We start from the raw sequence: 17,791 nt of genomic DNA, 5'->3' as shown, positions 1-17,791 counted from the left end.
TTAGTAACAGTCTTTGGGTACACATACAGTGGGGCAAAGAAGTATTTAGTCAGCCACCAATTGTGCAAGTTCTCCCACTTAGAAAGATGAGAGAGGCCTGTAATTGTCATCCTAGGTACACTTCAACTATGAGAGACAGAATTGGGGGAAAGAATCCAGGAAATCACATTGTAGGATTTTTAATGAATTAATTGGTAAATTCCTCGGTAAAATAAACAGAACAAAAATATAAATGCAAATGTGACGAAGGTTTTCGTCACTATGGACTGACGACTTCAGGCCGGGTAATATGGCACTTTATTAGCGTGATTGCACAGTACAGTTGAGGTCTGTGGCTGATGATTGTGTGCACCTGGTGTCCTGTGTTGTCTCCTCCCCCCTCACCTGTGTCTTGTTGTGCTGATTTGAGTGTGTGTATTTAGGCTCTGTTCCCTGTCTGATTGAGAGGCTGGTAGTGTGTGTGAGATCCTGGTGGCGACAGGATGTGTGCAAGGAGAACAGCAGGATTGAGGCTGTGAACTTTGTGCACATTATTTTAATAAATGCCCACGCCGGGTTATATTTTTGGACGTTCTGCCTCTGCCTCCTTGCTTGGTCTGGGCCGCTCAACGGTCAGCTTCACAGCAACACTTTTGTTTTTGCTCCCATTTTTCATGAGATGAACTCAAAGATCTAAAACATTTTCTATATACACAAAATAACCATTTATCTCAAATATTGTTCACAAATCTGAAAAAATCTGTGATAGTGAGCACTTCTCCTTTGCTGAGATAATCCATCCCACCTCACAGGTGTGGCATATCAAGATGCTGATTAGACAGCATGATTATTGCACAGGTGTGCCTTAGGCTGGCCACAATAAAAGGCCACTCTAAAATGTTCAGTTTTATCACACAGCACAATGCCACAGATGTCGCAAGTTTTGAGGGAGCGTGCAATTGGCATGCTGACAGCAGGAATGTCCACCAGAGCTGTTGCCCGTGAATTGAATGTTCATTTCTCTACCATAAGCCGTCCCCAAAGGCGTTTCAGAGAATTTGGCAGTACATCCAACCGGCCTCACAACCGCAGACCACGTGTAACCACACCAGCCCAGGACCTCCACATCCAGCATGTTCACCTCCAAGATCGTCTGAGACCAGCCACTCGGACAGCTGCTGCAACAATCGGTTTGCATAACCAAACTGTCAGAAACCGTCTCAGGGAAGCTCTTCTGCATGCTCGTCGTCCTCATCGGGGTCTCGACCTGACTCCGGTTCGTCGTAACCGACTTGAGTGGGCAAAAGCTCACATTCGATGGCGTCTGGTACGTTGGAGAGGTGTTCTCTTCACGGATGAATCCCGGTTTTCACTGTTCAGGGCAGATGGCAGACAGCGTGTGTGGCGTCGTGTGGGTGAGCGGTTTTCTGATGTAAATGTTGTGAATCGAGTGGCCCATGGTGGTGGTGGGGTTATGGTATGGGCAGGCGTATGTTATGGACGACGAACACAGGTGCATTTTATTGATGGCATTGTGAATGCACAGAGATACCGTGACGAGATCCTGAGGCCCATTGTTGTGCCATTCATCCACGACCATCACCTCATGTTGCAGCATGATAATGCACGGCCCCATGTTGCAAGGATCTGTACACAATTCCTGGAGGCTGAAAACATCCCAGTTCTTGCATGGCCAGCATACTCACCGGACATGTCACCCATTGAGCATGTTTGGGATGCTCTGGATCGGCGTATACGACAGCGTGTTCCAGTTCCTGCCAATATCCAGCAACTTCGCACAGCCATTGAAGAGGAGTGGACCAACATTCCACAGGCCACAATCCACAACCTGATCAACTCTATGCGAAGGAGATGTGTTGCACTGCGTGAGGCAAATGGTGGTCACACCAGATACTGACTGGTTTTCGGACCCCCCCAGACCCCCCCAATAAAGCAAAACTGCACGTTTCAGAGTGGCCTTTTATTGTGGCCAGCCTAAGGCACACCTGTGCAATAATCATGCTGTCTAATCAGCATCTTGATATGCCACACCTGTGAGGTGGGATGGATTATCTCGGCAAAGGAGAAGTGCTCACTATTAGGGGTGCAACAACTAATCGACTTAATCGATTAAAATCGATTACCAAATTAGTTGCCAACTAATTCAGTCGTCGATTCGTTGGTGACGTCATCACGTGTGTTTTACGCGCCGTTAAGCTCCAACGTTATTGGTCTTTTTATCGGTAATGGAGACATTTAAAAAATATATGTCATGTATTATTGCTACATAAGCATTATATCGCAGTCTTAGTGTCGCCAACTCGTTTCTAATATGCAAAAAGACAAACAAATGCGTCTATGATGTATTTTCGATCTTTCCAATCCAGACGCGACCTCTCTCCCCCGTCTGTGTCCGAGGGGGCGGGGCAGTTTACACACACGCGGCTGCTACATGCAGCAACACACTGCGGAGATGGCGGAGAGAACGCGCTCCGAGGTGTGGTTAAACTTTACGCGTCTCGATGTGGACAATGCTCGTTGCCAAAAGTGCAATAAGAGTTTAGCATGTAAGGGTGGTAACACGAGCAATTTGTCTAAACATTTAGCAAAAGTGCTCCACATTCAGACGGAGGAATGCACCGGGTTCCACTGTCTTTCTAGCAGCTCTGTAGCTCCATCCACGAGTAACGTTTCCACGTCAGGTGTTATGTATGCTAGCAGCAACACACGGAGTTAACTCAATTATACAAACATGGGTTAATGATTAGAGGTAATTGTTAAAGTTTCAGCTATTCTGTTTACAGTTCTGTCATCAGATTATTTAATACGATTTGTTAAAACACTGTTCTTTCTTTTGATGGGAAATATTATTTATCTAATTTAAATAAAAAGCAATGTTAATTTTGTTCAAAATATGTTTAGTTAATTTAATAATATATGTATTTTTGAATCAAGTATTAATCTTTATTGTCTTCATTGTTAGTTTCCACATGCCTAAAACAGCCTCAAGCTAAATCTAATTTTATTTTTTTATTTGTCCCGCTCATGGTACGCAAAACCAAATGTACAATAATTGCCACAAAACATGACTCTACCATTGAGCGAAAAGGAGCAGGGAGAAGAATAAAATCTTATGTGACCTGCCCCTTTCTAAAAAAAACAAATAAATACAAATAGATGGTCTGCCCTTCATAATAATAATTTTTTTTTTTCACAGCCAAACATAACAGTATCTTAGGATACTAAGAGAAACACACACAACAAATACTTATTTCCCACTTGACGGTTAACGGAAAGAAACAAAACAACACCAAAACATCACATGTATAAGGAAAAGAAAAGTCCAACACCCTCATCTGAGTCCTACTGGAGAAGAAGGTGGAAAGCGACACATGATAATAACAATAATAACAATGGCAATGGGACCCGCAAATACAGAGGAGACATCACATCAAAGACATCAAAAACATGAAGGACCAGAGTACATAGACTTATTCACATTCTGCTTCATTTAGTCCCATCTTTCTTAATTTATACAACTTCTTTAACTGAAAAATACATATACAATTCTTTAGATCCTTGTGTTGAGAATTCCACAATTGTACACCAACTACCGAAATACACATTTGTTTAAGAGTAGTCCTTGCATATGGATGCTTAAAATTTAATTTCCTTCTGTGGTCTTCCTTGTCTGATCCAAAAACAAACAACTGTTGTAAATATGCTGGTAACATTCTGCTTTTTGCCCTGTGCATTACTGATAATGTCTGCAGCTCAGCTATGTCTTTGAGTTTCAAGAGTCCTGACTTAAAAAACAGTCTGTTGGTGTGTTCTCTTGAGTCAGCTTTATGAATTATTCTTACTGCCCTTTTCTGTAATATTGACAATGGCTTTATGTTGCTCATATACGTGTTGCTCCACACTTCTATACAATAAATGAAAAATGGCAAAATGAGTGAACAGTACAACATCCTCAATGCCTTGTAATCTAGCAAATACTTTGCCTTGTTTAGAACAGAAATATTCCTAGACACTTTCGTTTTAACATGTGCTATGTGTGATTTCCATGTCAGGTTTTCATCCAGCGTCACACCTAAGAATCAAAATTCAGAAACCCTTTCAATAAAAACTCCATCAATGGACAGTGAAATATTTTCATCTTTTTTTCTATTAGCAAAAACCATAAACTTCGTTTTATTCAAATTTAGGGTTAACTTATTTTCATCAAACCATCTTTTAATTTTGACCATTTCATGTCCAATACACTTTGCTAAAATGTTTAAATCATCTCCTGAACAAAATACATTTGTGTCGTCCGCAAACAACACAAATTGCAATAATGTTGACGTTTCACATATGTCATTGATGTACAAAATAAAAAGTGTAGGCCCTAAAACCGAGCCCTGCGGGACACCACATTCTATGTTCATACACTCCGATGTACTACCAGCAAATTCTACATATTGTTGTCTGTTATCTAAATAACTTTTTAACCAATCTAGAACTACTCCTCTCACTCCGTATCTATGTAATTTCGAAATTAATAGGTAATGGTCTATACTAGTATCAAATGCCTTTTTTAAGTCAATAAATACACCTATTATGTATTTCTTTCTTTCTATAGCTGTTGTAATTTCTTCTGTTATTTTCATTAAAGCTAAAGCTGGAGATCGATTTTTCCTAAATCCATACTGACTCTCACTCAATAACTCTTTTTTTTCAATAAAATTATCAAATTTTTGGACAAACAATTTCTCAAGGACCTTTGAAATTGTGAAAGCAAGGACACTGGTCTGTAGTTGGTAAATTGGCTTTTGTCCCCTGTTTTAAAAAGTGGGATAACTTTAGCTATTTTCATGTTATCTGGGAAAAAACCTGTCTGAAATGAAAGATTAAAAATGTAGCTTAGCGGTTTAATTATGCAGTCAATAGTCGTTTTCACTATTGTCATGTCGATCCCATCACTATCTGTCGAAGTCTTATTTTTGCATTTGTCTACAATGGATCTAATTTCAATTTCGTTTATCTCTCCCAGAAACATTGACTGCAACACTTTACTTCCCCCAATTCCGCCATCCTCTTTTTGCCCATCGTGTTTTTTTGGAATAGTCTTTGCAAGATTAGGTCCGACATTTACAAAAAAGAGTTGAATTCATGTACCACTTCATTCATGTTTTTTACAACCTTATTTTTGTCATCAATTAAGTGACTGGGCAGGCCAGTGGATACAGATTTATTTCCAATAACATTATTTAAGATTTTCCATGTGCCCTTGATATCATTTTTCTTTTCTTTTAACATATTATTATAATATTCTCTTTTTGCTTGTCTCATTATAACTGTAAACTTATTTTTATATGCCTTGTATTGCTTTTCAATTGCCTTTGTCCGAAGTCTTTATAAAGGTTATTTTTCTTCTTGCAAGCATTTTGTAAGCCCTTGGTTATACAAGGCTTTTGATGATAAGTACCTTTATATGTACGGAGTACAGTGGGACAATGTTTGTCATACAGTGATATGTAGATTTTTAGGAAGGACACATATGCAGCATTTACATCTTCTACATAAACCCCTCTCCACTCTTCCTTTAAGAGGTCACTCCTAAATTTGTCTTTTGCTTCAGCAGTCCTTACCCTGACATATCTACTGCGAGTCTCTTCCTTCTTTTTCTTTAATTGCCAATCATATGCTACAAATACAGGTAAATGGTCGCTTATGTCATTTATTATTAGCCCACAAGTTGATGTTATTCTACTGGGTTTAGTGATTAGGGGATAAAGCATTGCTGTACAATGCATCCAGGAAATCAGAAGTTGTTTTGTGTTTAGATACATTTAGAAGATCGATGTTAAAATCCCCACAAATAATACATGTTTTATTTTCATTTAGGCCATCCATTAATACTCCTAAACTATCTTTAAAAAGCTCTACATTTGATCCTGGTGCTCTATATGCACAAGTCACAACAACATTTCTCTTCCTTTCCATTTCAATTTCTATAGTTATGCATTCCATTAAATCATCAGTCACAATTGAAATGTTTTCAACCAGTGTGCATTTTAGGACGCTGTCCACATAAAGAGCCACACCCCCTCCTCTCTTATTGGTTCTGTTGATATGGTGTAGCACGTAACCCTCAATTTGGAAATCAGTGACTTCGTCTTTATTTAGCCAAGTCTCCGATATGGCAATTATTTTGAATTGACTTTTAAATGTATGTAGGTATTCAGTGATCTTATTAAAGTTTGCATACAGACTCCTGCAGTTGAAATGTATTAAAGAAAATCAATCAATCAATCAATCAATCAATGTTTATTTATATAGCCCAATATCACAAATGTTACATTTGTCTCAGTGGACTTTACAGTTTGTACAAAATATCAGTATGACAATATGACACCCTCTGTCCTTAGACCCTCACATCGTACAAGGAAAAACTTCCAAAGAAAACCCACAGTTTAAAGGGTAAAATGGGAGAAACCTCAGGGAGAGCAACAGAGGAGGGATCCCTCTCCCAGGACGGACAGACGTGCAATAGATGCCGTGTGTAAATTGAAAAGATAATACATTTGCAACATAGGAAATTCCCAGCAGTTTCCATGCGAAATTCTCTGATTTATTTTAATATTTCAGAGAGGCCTTCCCCTCCCTCCTCAGGTATATTTGCCTCAGGCGGATTCATTGTGCCGGCCTGTTTCTGTTTTTCTTTCTGGCTGAAACGTGTTGACATTTTCCTTTCAAAAGTATTTGCGCAGTCAACCCGCCCTTTTGTTACACTCTCAGTTCCCGGATTCCTACAAAATAACTCAATTGTTTGCAGCGTGTTTTCACCTCCGCACCAGCTAGGCAGCCATCTTGATCTAAAAGTTGATGGCTAAATAAGAGCGTTTGAGAAATTGTGCAAGGCATACAGTAATATTCCGAATAGTCGATTAATCGTTTCATTAATCGATAGAATAATCGATTATCAAATTAGTCGTTTGTTGCAGCCCTACTCACTATCCCAGATTTTTTCAGATTTGTGAACAATATTTGAGAGAAATGGTTATTTTGTGTATATAGAAAATGTTTTAGATCTTTGAGTTCATCTCATGAAAAATGGGAGCAAGTGTTGCATTTATATTTTTGTTCAGTGTAAGTATTTGGTCACCTACAAACAAACAAGATTTCTGGCTCTCACAGACCTGTAACTTCTTCTTTAATGGCAGACATACAAGACCACTGATAATCTCCCTCGATCTGGGGCTCCACGCAAGATCTCACCCCGTGGGGTCAAAATGATCACAAGAACGGTGAGCAAAAATCCCAGAACCACACAGGGGAACCTAGTCAATGACCTGCAGATAGCTGGGACCAAAGTAACAAAGGCTACCATCAGTAACACACTACGCCGCCAGGGACTCAAATCCTGCAGTGCCAGACGTGTCCCCCTGCTTAAGCCAGTACATGTCCAGGCCCGTCTGAAGTTTGCTAGAGAGCATTTAGATGATCCAGAAGAGGATTGGGAGAATGTCATATGGTCAGATGAAACCAAAATAGAACTTTTTGGTAAAAACTCAACTAGACGTGTTTGGAGGAGAAAGAATGCTGAGTTGCATCCAAAGAACACCATACCTACTGTGAAACATGGGGGTGGAAACATCATGCTTTGGGGCTGTTTTTCTGCAAAGGGACCAGGACGACTGATCCGTGTAAAGGAAAGAATGAATGGGGCCATGTATCGTGAGATTTTGAGTGACAACCTCCTTCCATCAGCAAGGGCATTGAAGATTAAACGTGGCTGGGTCTTTCAGCATGACAATGATCCCAAACACACCGCCCGGGCAATGAAGGAGTGGCTCTGTAAGAAGCATTTCAAGGTCCTGGAGTGGCCTAGCCAGTCTCCAGATCTCAACCCCATAGAAAATCTTTGGAGGGAGTTGAAAGTCTGTGTTGCCCAGCGACAGCCCCAAAACATCACTGCTCTAGAGGAGATCTGCATGGAGGAATGGGCCAAAATACCAGCAACAGTGTGTGAAAACCTTGTGAAGGCTTACAGAAAACGTTTGACCTCTGTCATTGCCAACAAAGGGTATATATAACAAAGTATTGAGATTAACTTTTGTTATTGACCAAATACTTATTTTCCACCATAATTTGCAAATAAATTCTTTAAAAATCAGACAATGTGACTTTCTGGATTTATTTTCAAATTTTGTCTCTCATAGTTGAGGTATACCTAGGATGAAAATTACAGGCCTCTCTCATATTTTTAAGTGGGAGAACTTGCACAATTGGTGGCTGACTAAATCACTTTTTGCCCCACTGTACCTTCGTCTGTGTTGTCATAAAATATGTCTGATTGCAAGAGAATTAGACTGTGTGGAATCTTCTGTTCTGTAAAACCTGTGGTTATCGTACCATGAACTGTCATGGGTTACAACATTAGTACATTCCAGTTTTATGTAAATACAAAGGCAGATTCATGAACATAAAAGACAATTATTAACAAAAGATCAAACATAAATACAACATTTTAACTGCAACCCCTCCAATTTCAAGAGGGCAGTTAATATATTCAGTCTATAAGATCATAAGTATTTAAAGTCTCTTGTTTCACTGCAAACATCTACAACGCATCGCTGTTTACTTCTTGATAGTCTTGAATTGACAGTTCTTTGTTCTTTTCTTCAGATATATTTGAGGCAGCAGGACAAAACGGCCAGCCTCAATCCTAATGCCTGCGTTGCAAAATTGAGCCTGATTGATCTGGCCGGATCAGAGAGAGCCAGCGCCACCAACGCTAAAGCGGCACGTTTGCGGGAAGGTGCTAACATCAATAAGTCACTCCTCGCCCTAGGGAATGTCATCAATGCCCTCGCTGACCCAAAGGTGAGTTCATATTATCCTACATTTAATGCTGATAACTAGGGGTGTAATGGTTCACAAACATTTCGGTTCGGTACGTAGCTCGGTTTTTAGGTCACGGTTCGGTTCGGACTGATTTCGTTATCGTATCATCGGACCTGAGGCCGTATATTTTGGACACTCTGGTAAAGAGAGGGGCGGAGTTGTCAACTGATCACCATCTGGTGGTGAGTTGGGTCGAGTGACGGGGGAAGCCTCTGGATAGACCTGGTAAGCCCAAACGTGTAGTTCGGGTGAACTGGGAACGTCTGGAGGAGGCCCAAGTTCAGGAGGCCTTCAACTCACACCTCCGGCGGAGCTTTTCAGGCATTCCTGTGGAGGTTGGGGACATTGAACCAGAGTGGTCGGTGTTCAAAGCCTCTATTGCCGAAGCCGCGGCGGGGAGCTGTGGTCTCAAGGTCCTAGGTGCCTCAAGGGGCGGTAACCCTCGAACCTCCTGGTGGACACCGGTGGTCAGGGAAGCCGTCCGACTGAAGAAGGAGGCCTTCAGGGATTTGTTATCCCGGGGGACTCCCGAGGCAGTTGCAAGGTACCGACAGGCCCGAAGGGCAGCAGCCTCATCCGTGGCCGAGGCAAAGCAGCGGGTGTGGGAGAAGTTCGGAGAAGACATGGAGAAGGACTTTCGGGCGGCACCAAAGTTGTTCTGGAAAACTGTCCGACACCTCAGGAGGGGGAAGCAGGGAACCGTCCAAGCTGTGTACAATAAGGATGGGACGTTGTTGACCTCAACTGATGGAGTGTTAGGGCGTTGGAAGGAACACTTTGAGGAACTCCTGAACCCGACAACTCCGCCCTCTATGTTAGTATTGATGGGGGATCAACACCAATCTCCCGGGGGGAGGTCACTGAGGTCGTCAAACAACTCCAAAGTGGCAAAGCCCCGGGGGTGGATGAGATCCGCCCAGAAATGCTGAAGGCTCTGGGTGTTGAGGGACTGTCATGGTTGACAGTGACACGTCTCATCAACATTGCGTGGAAGTCGGAAACAGTACCGAAGGAGTGACAGACCGGGGTGGTGGTTCCCCTTTTTTAAAAAGGGGGATCAGAGGGTGTGTGCCAATTACAGAGGCATCACACTACTCAGCCTCCCCGGGAAAGTTTACTCTAAGGTACTCGAAAGGAGGGTCAGGCCGATTGTCGAACCTCAGATTGAGGAGGAACAATGCGGATTCCGTCCTGGTCGTGGAACGACGGATCAGCTTTTTACTCTCGCAAGGATCCTGGAGGGGGCCTGGGAGTACGCTTATCCGGTCTACATGTGTTTTGTAGACTTGGAGAAGGCGTATGACCGAGTTCCCAGGGAGTTACTGTGGGAGGTGCTGCGGGAGTATGGGGTGAGGGGGTCTCTACTCAGGGCCATCCAATCTCTGTACTCCCAAAGCGAGAGCTGTGTCCGGGTCCTCTGCAGTAAGTCGGACCCATTTCCGGTGAGGGTTGGCCTCCGCCAAGGCTGCGCTTTGTCACCAATCCTGTTTGTAATATACATGGATCGGATTTCGAGGCGTAGTCATGGGGGAAGGGGTCTGCAGTTCGGTGGACTAAGGATTGCACCACTGCTTTTTGCAGATGATGTGGTTCTAATGGCTTCATCGGTCTGCGACCTTCAGCACTCACTGGATCGGTTCGCAACCAAGTGTGAAGCGGCTGGGATGAGGATCAGCACCTCCAAATCTGAGGCCATGGTTCTCAGCAGGAAACCGATGGACTGTCCACTCCAAGTAGGGAATGAGTCCTTACCCCAAGTGAAGGGGTTCAAGTATCTCGGGGTCTTGTTCTCGAGTGAGGGAACAATGGAGCGTGAGATGGGTCGGAGCAGCGGGAGCGGTACTGCAGTCGCTTTACCGCACCGTTGTGACGAAAAGGGAGCTGAGCCAGAAGGCAAAGCTCTCTGTCTACCGGGCCATTTTCGTTCCTACCCTCACCTATGGTCATGAAGGACGGGTCATGACCGAAAGAACGAGATTGCGGATACAAGCGGCCGAGATGGGTTTTCTCCGCAGTGTGGCTGGTGTCTCCCTTAGGGATAAGGTGAGAAGTTCGGTCATCCGGGAGGGACTCGGAGTTGAGCCGATCCTCCTTCGCGTCGAAAGGAGCCAGTTGAGGTGGTTCGGGCACCTAGTTAGGATGCCACCTGGGCGCCTCCCTAGGGAGGTGTTCCAGGCACGTCCAGCTGGGAAGAGACCAAGGGGTAGACCTAGGACCAGGTGGAGGGATTATATCTCTTCGCTGGCCTGGGAGCGCCTTGGGATCCCCCAGTCAGAGCTGGTTGATGTCGCCAGGGAAAAGAAAGTTTGGGGCTCTCTGCTGGAACTGCTACCCCCGTGACCCGACCACGGATAAGCAGGAGAAGATGGATGGATGGATGGATGGATGGATGGACTACAGCATTTCACAAAACACCACAGCATTTCACAAAACACTTCAACATTTCACAAAGCACTACAGCATTTCAACTTTTACGGAAAGGGTATTCCTTTAGGGCAGTGGTTCTCAAACTTTTTCGGTCAGGCCCCCCCTTTGGAGAAAAAAAAAAGTCGGGCCCCCCCAACACAAATAGTCAGGCTCAGTGGCGGCGCCAGAGATTTCTTTTGGGGGTGCTGTGGGGTAGCTTGACCTTTCATAGAGCGTGCTCAAACATTTAGGGTTTCCCATTAATGTACCGGTCGCTACAGTGGAATTTTCTACTGCAACACTCCCCACGCACATACACTATGTACCCGCGACTGTTACAATGAAGGCTCGATATCAAGTCTCGGCATATAGGTGTAAGCAGGGGTAAAGTGCTATTTTTATAGGTGGTGTGTGGACCTCACATAGGGGGGTCCGGGGGCATGCTCCCCCGGGAAGATTTTTAAATATTGAAGTTGAAAGCATCAATCTGGTGCACTTTGAGAGCAAAATGAAGAGATCTATGGATACATCTCTCAACACCCAGATGAAACAGAATTGTAAACAGATTTACTATTTCTTTATGGATATTTTATAAATCACTCTTTTAAACTTTATTCTTGTTTTACTGTCATATAGTATTTCATAGCTGTTTTTCATGTATTCTCTTATTTTTTTATAACTATAATGATCATATAAACGTGTGCCTCGGAAATAATTGTTTACATTAATGGTGACCAAAACGTTTGAGACCCACTGAGATAACACTGAGAGTCCTTTAGCTCACTGAGACTCTGAGTCTGACAGGAGAGGACTCTCCTCCACTTTGTTGTTAAAAAAACTCCTTATATCCGTTAGCGTAGCTCGCTAGCACCAGAAGCTAATATCAACGATCTCCGGTACGCTATCTCTCTCGCACGCACACAAAATGGCTCGTTCCACACACACACACACACACACACACACACACACACACACAGCCGAGCTTTAATGAAACACAGAGACCCAGACGTAATAGTACTGTATCATATTATTTTCGAATCAATAATTTTTCAAAATATGATTATTTTTTTTTAATAATCTTTTCCTTTTTTTTTTATAACCATTTTTCCTCCTGGTCTCTCGCGCCCCCCCTGTCATGCCTCTGCGCCCCCCTGGGGGGGCGCGCCCCCCACTTTGAGAACCACTGCTTTAGGGAGAACACTTCTTGTTTGTGATTGGACAGAGCCAGCCAGAGAAGTACTGCTGTGATTGGTTGTTTTTGCTGCCAGACAGAGAAGTACTGCTGTGATTGGTTGTTTTTGCTGCCAGTCAAGAAATTACGCTTCGTGATTGGTCAGCACCCGACAGCGCAACATGTCCCAAAACATCAGCCGTTAGCTGTTAGCACACAGAGCTCACAGCTCCTCATATCTGTTCAGAAACTGGACAAAAGTTAAACATTTACAAACCACAGACTGTCTATGTCATGGCGAATACAGTTGCTGCTTTATTTCTGTCTGTATGACGTTGTTGTGAGTTTGGACGGAGCAGCTACAGGTTAGTTTATCCTGATCTCCATTCAGAAAACACGTATTCTAAAAGGTTTTTCGCCTGCCGTCTTGTCTGCAGACTTGTCACAGCATTAATTCATGTTTTTTACTAACCGGTATCAGTCTGTAGTTACTTCGGCATCATTTTGAAACGCGTATTACAATTAAATCATAAAAATATGTTCATTTTGTTGTAGTTGGTATCTACCAAATTATTTGCATGGATATAAGCCCCGCCCTCTCTCCAGCGTGTCTTGTTTGAATGACAGGAGTAAACACAGCTGACAGACGCGGTGAAAACTGAAACGCGGGCGTTTAGAGCAATGCGAATATTCGGGGCTTATCTCCATGTAAATACTATGGTAGACTACAATAAAATTAAATGCTGTGTTTTCTGAAATGTTGAAGTGTTTTGTGAAATGCTGTGGCGTTTTCTGAAATGCCAGGGTTCCATGTACATGTCAAAATTCTTCCCAAAGGTCAAGGAATACCATGATCATAACACCAGAGGGAGCTCCACAAATCATGTTAAACCCAGATTTGGCACAAAAAAGGGGGAATACACGTTTCGCAATTATGCCACATCAAGGTGGAACGCTCTTCCCACAACTGTAAAGGAAAGTAAAACTATACTTACCTTCAAAACCTCTCTTAAAGAGCACCTTCGGGGGAGAGCATTGCAAAACTGGCCCCGGTAATGGTACAAATCTCAACCTGTCGTACAATGGACAGCTTCCCCCCCCATCTATGTATATACTCGCATTTTAGACTGTTACTAACTGTATATCTGTAGACTTGGTATGTCTTAAATGTCCGGTTAGGATGTATTAGAACGAAATCTAAAATGAAAATTGTAAATAAGCAATCTGTATGTAAAAAACCACCTGTATGTAAATTGTTTGTCAAATATGTCTTATATGTCTTAAATGATATGATGAATTGGAAATGGGGGACCCTGATGTAAACAAGACGAAAGTCTTTCTCTGGTCTGCATCCCCTTAACAATTGTATGTTTTGAGCTGTACTGTACTGTACCCAATATACAAGCTGTTAATAAACTTTTCAATCAATCAATCAATGTGCCGCGGCACACTGGTGTGCCGTGAGGCAAGTTCGGGTGTGCCGTGGGATTTTGTGACAACCATACGTTATTATTGCAATATACAACTACACAAAAATAATTACCGTTTAATTTATTATATCAGTACTTTGTAGGTTTATATGTACGTAATCTGCGCGACTTGTGCGTCCACATCTCCACGTGCAGTGCTGCATAAACATGGCTGAGTCAGCGATAACTTTCGAGGGGTGGAGGTATGCCCATTATTTTGAGTTCGTCCAAAGAATAGACAGGAATGTGACGGTGAGGTGCAAACTGTGTCCAGGCCAGAAGCTGTTATCCACTGCTGTAAACACCACGTCAAACCTCAACACACACCTGCAACGAACACATGCTAAGGTGAAGCTAACGCACACGCTATTTGTTGTTTGTTTATATCACGTAGTCTGTTCTTCTTCTCTGTCTTCCGGTTGTTGTCTGTTTTGAATGACAAATACACACTACCGCCGCCTGCTGGTAAGGAAAGTTATTGCCACTCACGCATGTGCTCGGCGAGTAAAGTAACGAGTTACTTTATGTAGATAGTAACGAAGTAGTGTAATATATCGGCAAAATATTTACAATAGCACATGTTTCAATGCTGATTGCTGAAATGTTACATTTATAATTTGTAGTTCAGGACCATGGACAATGCAGCTTCCTTGCATTGACAGTTCTCTGTGCTGAATTTCTGCTGAGTTTCCTTTGCCTCATTTTTTATTTTGTGACCTGTCTGGTTTAAATGAGTGTGCTGCTTTGATGAAGCCTAATTTGATAAAGTTTCAAATTAATTTCTGAAATATTTCGTTAATAAATATTTCATGAGTAATATAGTTGTCTTTGTCACATTTTATTTAGCATTAGTAAATAATTATGCACATTTACAGATATTTTACATGATATGAGTGATAACACGTGTTATAAGGGCTATTTTGCACAATAGGTGTGCCTTGAGATTTTTACTTGTCCTTTGGTGTGCCTTGGGCACAAAAAGTTTTGGAACCACTGCGATAGACTATACTTGGGCGGGCCGCCCAGGTATATTAACGGCCGCCCAAGTATATTTCGCGACCCATTTCGTTTTTATTTTTTTTATTCGTCCGTGACCACGACGCCATCTGCGATCGATTAACTTGTGGACAATGATCCCTCGCTCCCTTGCTCTGATCTCGCCTCCTCCTGGCCTGTTAAGTGGCCTGCCTCACACAGGGTGACTGGCTGTCCACATGATGTGGCCTGCCGACATGGCCACTGTCATACAGATCATAAATCAAAGCCCTTGATTGGTCTCTGTGTGTCATTCAAGCTCGGGATAACCTCAGCTCAGGTGAGGTAAAGGACTCTCTGAGTGTTTAGATAGTTAACTTAGTCTAAGTTCTCAGTGGGTCTCAAACGGTGTGGTCACCATTTATGTAAACACATATTTCCATTTGAGAGGGTAGTGATTGGTCTAATGGATAGTGAGGTGGGCTGAAGATCAGAAGGCTGTGAGTTCAAATCCCGCCAGGAACACCACCACTAGTGTGCCCTTGAGTAAGGCACTTAGCCCTTAGTTACTCCAGGGAGAATGTCCCCGTAATCGGTCATTATAAGTCGCTTTGGATAAAAGCGTCAGCTAAATGAAATGTAATGTGAGTAGTAAAATATGCATGAATAAATAAATAAAAAGTTAACTAGGTGAAAAAAGGTAAGATTTTAAAACTTGACTAGTCTTTGCTGCTGCCTCAAAGAGCAGCAGGGGGGAGAGGAGGGAGACAGGAGAGGCTGATTCAGGAGCACAGACACACTCAGAACTATAAATGAACCAAAACTAAATTAATAAACAAGTTTCAGTGTTTTTTTCATATTGGAAATGGTATGTTATTGGTTATGGCCATGATTTTATGATTATTGAAATGTATACAGTTCTGTTTAATATAGGTGTTTCCATAGATCTAGTCTCTTTATTTCCCCCTCAAAATGCACCAGATTGATGCATTTAACTCCAAAATAAAAAATAAAATCTTACCGGGGGGGCATGCCCCTGGACCCCCCCTAGAGGATTTGAGGTCGACCCCCACTAAAAATCACATGGATAGGTTCCTAAATACATTTATTTTTTTAAATAGTAACCCATTTCCATATGTTCATGTGTGGGTAGTAGATTTAAACTATAGGGCTATCATTATGGGCCCTGCCTGTACCTGTTCGCTCTGCCATCGCGTGAAGGGTCTGCTAACAAGCGACTAACAGAAAGGTTAATGTTGTTGCACGTCACCTCAAACCCCCCCCAAGTATATGGGAAACACTGCCAGTTAATGGACCAGCACCAGAGGCGTTCCCATACACACAGGCGTTGGAGCTGTTTTTCATGAAATCCCAGAAGGATGAAGTGCTCTGACAAACAGTGCCATCTTTGCGCAAAATGATAATACAAAATGAAAACTTTTTTTTTGCGCACCTTCTCTTTAATATATTGAACAGGGTTTCACCTGGTGTGTTTGCTGGGAGCAGTCTGCTAGATGCCTCAGTGAGTTAAGATAAGCGGTCTGTTCACAAATGAGACCAAGGCACCAAGGCAGCTGCATCTGCAAGACTATAGGGACTGAACCAAATGTTTGGTTATCTATGTAACAAGTTAAAGGTGGGGTAGGTAATTTTGGAGAAACCAGCTTGAGTGCGCTAGAATTAGAAAATACACAGCCGGAAAAAATGTGCCACTTCCTTACAGAGCCCCTCCTCCAACACACACGGACGCGCACATGACCAATGTGGGCACGAGATAAGTTTGTGAACAGATGGAAGGCTGACAGGCAGGTAGGCCATCTAATTATTTTAGCCGGGCCGGCTCAGATGATTGGTCGTGCTTTTTACAGTACTACGGCTTCCACAGATGAATTTTTATGGATTTGTTGTCAAAGCACTTAAGATATTCATTGCTATCGGGATGTTAAGAGCATTCTTTAAATGCTAGTTGTGATTAACAAAAAAATTATATTTTGAAACATTTAATATATTGCTTTTTTAAATAAGGTACAAATCAAGCAATTATAATATTTTTAAAGCAGCCATACTTCAAAATTATTTATTTTTTCAAATTGTTATGGTTATAGGTATATGAAGTTAGGCACTAGCTTGTATGTAAAACGGAGAACCTGGGATGTGTAGAGTGAACTGAGTATTTGGGTATAATTGCATTCCAGTTGCATACATTAATCTGTCAAGCAGTCTTCTCATTTTACACACCAGTCTCAAGGGACGAGGCGCAAGCAGGCCACATGCATTTAGTGCTGTGCACATGTACCGGGCCACGCTGAAATGTGATCCTTCTTCAACAGGTTACTTAACTCTTGTGTTAAAACTGTATTATACTCTACCCACCTTTCCAAAGTGTTCCAGTTGTGAACTCATAGTTTAATCTGCTTAATTTACTATATATCCAAACCCAATCCCCATGATTATTGGCCTTGCAGTGTTTACTTTTGGCAGGCAAGGAATTCACGTTGTGGATATTGTTTATAGGAAAGAATGTCCCCACTTGTGTCTGGGCTGACATGCCGTTTGTTTGAGTGAAGAGAAATCTCCTCTTCATGCTATGCTGCTTCGTGTTTTTTGTTGCAATTGTTTGCCGTATGCTATGTCCAAACCAATGCAGAGACATTTTCCTGAAAGTGTTGTCCAAAGTGAAATGGAAATGCTCAATGCTGCAGATAGTAAAAATGTTGCTTTTTTTTAAAAATACGGATATGTGGTTTTCAACTTAAAAAAACAAACAAGGTTCCTAATGGAAAAAAAGCCCCCCTCACTTATGATCTATGTTCAAATGATTATGTTAATTGTATGCTTGTACAGTGGTAACAGCGATAACTACAACCTTTTACATTCTTCATATTGTGTGGTTTTCTAT

At 42.3% G+C, this 17,791-nt stretch overlaps 1 protein-coding gene across 3 annotated transcripts in view; it reads left to right on the top strand.

The window, feature by feature from the left end:
- kif18a (kinesin family member 18A) overlaps positions 1-17,791 on the top strand; it is a 49,240-nt gene that overhangs the window by 4,067 nt on the left and 27,382 nt on the right. For all 3 annotated transcript variants that reach the window (XM_034217110.1, XM_034217127.1, XM_034217119.1), the window contains one exon: positions 8,653-8,850. In XM_034217110.1, the coding sequence (XP_034073001.1) occupies positions 8,653-8,850 (198 nt within the window). The remainder of the gene's footprint in view (positions 1-8,652; positions 8,851-17,791) is intronic.

This window comes from Gymnodraco acuticeps, unplaced genomic scaffold (assembly GCF_902827175.1).
Source record: "Gymnodraco acuticeps unplaced genomic scaffold, fGymAcu1.1, whole genome shotgun sequence".
Taxonomy (NCBI): Eukaryota; Metazoa; Chordata; class Actinopteri; order Perciformes; family Bathydraconidae; genus Gymnodraco; species Gymnodraco acuticeps.
This window is presented reverse-complemented; position numbering and strand designations above follow the sequence as displayed.